The 4,869-nt window shown below is 38.4% G+C and overlaps 1 protein-coding gene across 1 annotated transcript; it reads right to left on the bottom strand.

Moving 5' to 3' along the window:
• Positions 1–1,444: 1,444 nt before the first annotated feature.
• On the bottom strand, positions 1,445–4,506 carry LOC121790152 (BTB/POZ domain-containing protein NPY3-like). Its single transcript, XM_042188431.1, has 5 exons — positions 4,420–4,506; positions 3,808–3,890; positions 3,394–3,463; positions 2,140–3,270; positions 1,445–2,059 (listed from the first exon to the last, which is right to left on the bottom strand). The coding sequence occupies exons 2-5, from the start codon at positions 3,867–3,869 to the stop codon at positions 1,763–1,765; spliced, it is 1,560 nt and encodes a 519-aa protein (XP_042044365.1). The 5' UTR covers positions 3,870–3,890; positions 4,420–4,506; the 3' UTR covers positions 1,445–1,762.
• Between the last annotated feature and the right edge of the window lie 363 nt (positions 4,507–4,869).

The raw sequence follows: 4,869 nt of genomic DNA, 5'->3' as shown, positions 1-4,869 counted from the left end.
TCATTGAAAATTAATATAGTTGAAATTAATCAAAATACAGTACATTATTTTGTTCTTATTTGATCTAGTATGTTAAATTAACTTTGCTCGATCAGTCTTAAATCGATATACATTTATTTTGATGTGAAAATGATGCAAAACTTGTCCAAAATTTATGGCGTCTCTTAACCGATCCACTTATTGAATATCTAAAAAAAATGAAACACTTATTAATTTATTATCGTGTCTTTTTTTTATGATTACTTATTTTTCCCTTTCCTTCTAATACCTAAAACATTACCATATGATCTAATTTAAATACTCCTAAGTCCTAAATAATTGCCCAAATAACAAAATTATTTTGAACCAGATAAATCACACACCTGTTTATATATATAAAAAATACATATAATTTAGAGTAAAGACTAAAACTGGTCCTGAACATATGTCCATTTTACGATTTTGGTCATATACTTTATCTTTTGAATTTTTGCATCCTGAACATTTCAACTAGGATCACAATTGGTCCTACACTAACAATTTCATCAATTTTTAAACGGTTTTAAGCCGATTTTGATGGTTTTAACAATCTCATTCGGGTTAAAACAGTTTAAAAATCGGTCAAAATCAGGTTAAAACCGTTTAAAAATTGACGGAATTGTTAGTGTAGGACCAATTGTAATCCGAGTTGAAATGTTCAGGACGCAAAAATTCAAAAAATAAATTATGGGATCAAAATCATAAAATGAGCATATGTTCAGGACCAGTTTTGGCCTTTAATCTATAATTTATGATTGATCAAAGCTCATAGTTCCACAAACCAAACAGAAAAATACATAAAAGTTTGTCATTATCACCAAATCTTCACTGTCAAAATACAGATTTCAAGCTTTATTATCAAATTAGTATTCAAGAACCGTTTCAATTACTTTTAATTTCATGTTCTTACTATCAAGATCTTAACACAGATCCATGATAAAAATTGATCCTCAACCATTGAGGAGAAGTCTAGTCCAAATAAGGGCATTAAAAGTAACCAGCTGAAAAATATTAGCCAATCTATAATCATATAACTGAATTTTAAGCCTTGATATAACAAATAATCAAATAAGACACATTTATTTAACATTGTCTGCGTTGTAGTCATATTGTAAGCCCACTAATCAAATACTAGTACTAAGATTTATTAGTGGGCTTAGCTCTATTGTGGGACAAGTTGAGGTCTGCCTAGCCCACACATATCCATTTTCGACCCAAAACAATCTTCGAGGCCTAGGAGTACAAATTTAATCTATTTTGTAGGGGTATTTTTTTTTTTAACAAAAATGTTAGATGTAATAAACATTTTTAAATTTTATTTCTACCTCACACTTATAATAAATTTGAATTTGAAGAATATAACAAGACTACTACTGCACACTCTCACTAACTGATTTTCCATCTTTGAAACTCCAGAAGGCAAAACTGAAACCTTAATACAGCAAAACTTTAGCCCAAGCCAAGACTTGCTATATCATCATTCACAATCTTCCAAGTCTTTCAAAATTTCCTGATATCTGGCTTTAGAATTCTCTAACAAGTCAAAGATAATCTTACAAGTTTATTAACAATTCTAGGACTAGGGGCGTCTCCTACTTCTTGAAGGTGTACATCTACTCTGCTCCAGGCTTCCCGACGTGTCCGAACTGCTGTTCTCGTTCGACCACATCTTCTTCGCTCCGGCCTTCTCTGCCCCGCCTTTCAGCCTCTGAGAAGCCAGCTCCACCTTCAGCGACTTCAGCTCCTACGATGTCCGATCACCATCCCAGTCATCGTCTGTGTTCGTAGTAGCAGATCTCGAGCTCCCATACGTCCCTCCCGGAAGTAAACCCCTAATAGACCCGGGCAGGTCCGGCATTGTGTGATCACTGCCCCCTCCAGCTGCTGCTCGGCTATGCTCGAAGAAGAGTACCTGCATAACAACTCGCAGAGGGAGCCTCTCGTTTTGAACGGCGTGCGCGCACGCCTCACCCGATAGCTTCCTGCAATCCATCAACCCGCACATCTTCTTCTTCTCGCTCTTACTCAACTCCGGATGCTCCTGCAGCAATTGAGCACAGCTCGTTTTAGAAACAACGAAAACGAATAGATTACAAACACGGTGTTTGTATAGAGACGGACCTTTAGGTACATGTCGATGGCACGGTAGATTCTGTCATGCGTCAGTCTTGGAAAGCTCGAGACCATAGTTGCTAGATCGAGAAATCTGGATATATGCAACGAGGAGTCTCGAGCAGCTTCAGCCAGATAACTGTCGACCAACGTGGCCACATTGGCCTTGGCAGCATAGAACTCGGGACCGAGAGAGCAGTTGGTATGCTCTTGCATCACAAACTGCTCAACCAAGTCATACACTATGTCTATGTTATAAAGGGCCGCCTCACCATTAGGCGCACGGATCAGAAAATCAGCCACGGTTGCCTCCCCGAGCTGCTGTGCGATTTTCTGCATCAGCTCCCTTCTCCCCGGCTCTCCACATCCCAATACGAACGATGCTTGCAGTAATTTGAGCACGAAACCACACGGCACAGAGCTTATCTCTATCGGCAGCAACTCCATGATGGTTTCAACGAAGTATCGGTACTTGAGTGTATCTCTGCCTCGTATAGTGCCTTTGCTGAAGCCGGGGAGCCTTCTCGTGATATAAACTTGCAACGCCTCTCCGATCACATCAGCAGAAACTCTCCCTTTAGCTCGTATCGTTGAAATCACCCGTTTGTATAGAGAAATATGAAGCTCACAAAGCTCCTCCACCCACCAATCTTGAGGCACGGGTTGCTGCTTCATCACACCGTTCCACAGAGGATCGTTCTCGGGCAGAAGCTTCTTCCGGTTATAGGTATACGACCAATCAACTCTGGAAGGGTCGATAGAAGCTTTGGAAGCTATGGAATCGAGACAGTGGCTGACGATCTTCAGCTCCTCGGACCAGGGGAGATGAGACCTTGTGGTCTGAAGAACAATTATGGAATCTTTCCAGCTTCGGAAGATGCTGGAGCTGAGGAAGACGTCGATCTTGTATATGAGATTCCCCTTCTCGACGGTCTCGTACATTTCTAGATACTCTGCTGCACAACGTGCTGCCACCACGTTGTAAGCGTTGAGCGTGGCGACCATGCCATAGCAGAACTTGGCACATATTTCGAGCGCGGTAGGTCCTCCCGGAATGTCGTCTATGCGTATCTCATCCTTTTCTTCGGTTACACTACCAACGAGCCTCTGAAGGTGAGAACTCTTGGAGAGAAGAGGAAACTGCAACAAGAAGATATACTTCACCACTTTCTAACATAGAAGCATAGCAATAAATATTGACGGATTTTATAGTTTTTAAACAATTGTAGTAGAGGAATATGTTGAGCAACAAAATGTGTATACCTTGTGAAGATAAAATTTGATATCACCAACATTTATGATGAGATCAGTGGCCAACTCTGTAGCTACATATCTGAAAGGAAAATTTGGAACAGTCCATTTTTAGTAACTCTTATACTGCAAATTTATACAATAATAAGCATATCATCTCATCTTATAGCATAAGGAGATATGCTACTAACAAATGGCTTTTTTGGTTACCAAAACAATCGATAGGAGAAGATAACGTGGGATATCGAACTAAAAATACATGACACGTCACCCCAGAAGATAGAACAATTTTTTTAACTTTGGAGAAACATCAAAACTATTAGACTAATCTATCCATTTCAATACACATGAAACAACATATACTATGTAATGAAATAATGCAGGTGGAACTATAACTAAAACAGATGAAAAAAGTTAATGGTTAACCTGATATTGTCCCCATCATTCTGAAACTGATCAGGTTTGGATCCCAGCTTCATAAACTTCATCGTTTCGATATATATCTCCGGCTGCAGGTAGGTTAAAACCAAAACAAGTTATCACTCCTCAACTCAGAAGGAAGTAGCAAAGAGAAAGGTGTGGAAGAAGATAAAGCTCTCCCAAATCTATAGCTCTCAGTAACAGAGAATGCCTAATTGCTTCTTCTCTCACTCATATCTCAAACTTATAGATTAAAAGTCAAAAAACTAAAAAATCCACATTCCCCAAACAAAGATTTGCTACAATCAATCAAGTCTGAAGCACCAGTCAAAGCCAACAGAAATCTTGGTACGAGTGTGGAGCACCACCAAAATCTCAGACAACAAGCATCAACTAGATTTGGAGGCTAATGGAAACATATATACCAAAATCACACCAACCAACATACTTGTTTGTTCACCTTGCTACATAAAAAACTTCAATTTCCCAAATCAAAAACGCATCACAACAATGAGAATACTCAGCTAGTGATAGTAGCAAAATCAAGATCACATTTTAATATTACAAAATAGCACAACAAAGTTGAATCAGAAACTTGAACACGTAACACATACTCACCTAATCAAGAATGGCTGAAGTAACGCGCAATTGGTAGGAAAGTGTAAAGAATTTAGAGGAACAAAAAAAACAAGGAAAGAGAGAGCAGAAAAAAATGAAAAAAAAAAGAAGATGAGTAGTTGGTAACATAATGTTAGCGCAAAAAGCCAAGCTCAGAATGTTCCCACACTCATGTATCCCTTGAGAATCAGCACCACTGCTGCCTCTTTCTCTCCTCTCCACTTTTTATTCGCCTTTCCCTCATATTTATGCTAAACTATCTAAATTATTTTACCTTGGGAAAATCAGCATCACTTTAGATCACTTCCCATTTCTTCCAAGATGGTAAAGTGCTTGAATTCCAAAGTTGAAAATTACTACTACTACTATAGTATGTATATATACTATATTCTTTTTCAATGAATAAAGAAATAGTATATATAAAGTGCACAGTGTTAGGCACGCCAAACT

Source organism: Salvia splendens, unplaced genomic scaffold (genome assembly GCF_004379255.2).
Source record: "Salvia splendens isolate huo1 unplaced genomic scaffold, SspV2 ctg425, whole genome shotgun sequence".
In the NCBI taxonomy this organism is placed as follows: Eukaryota; Viridiplantae; Streptophyta; class Magnoliopsida; order Lamiales; family Lamiaceae; genus Salvia; species Salvia splendens.
Note: the sequence above shows the minus strand (reverse complement) of the source record. Positions and strands in the feature narration are given on the sequence as shown.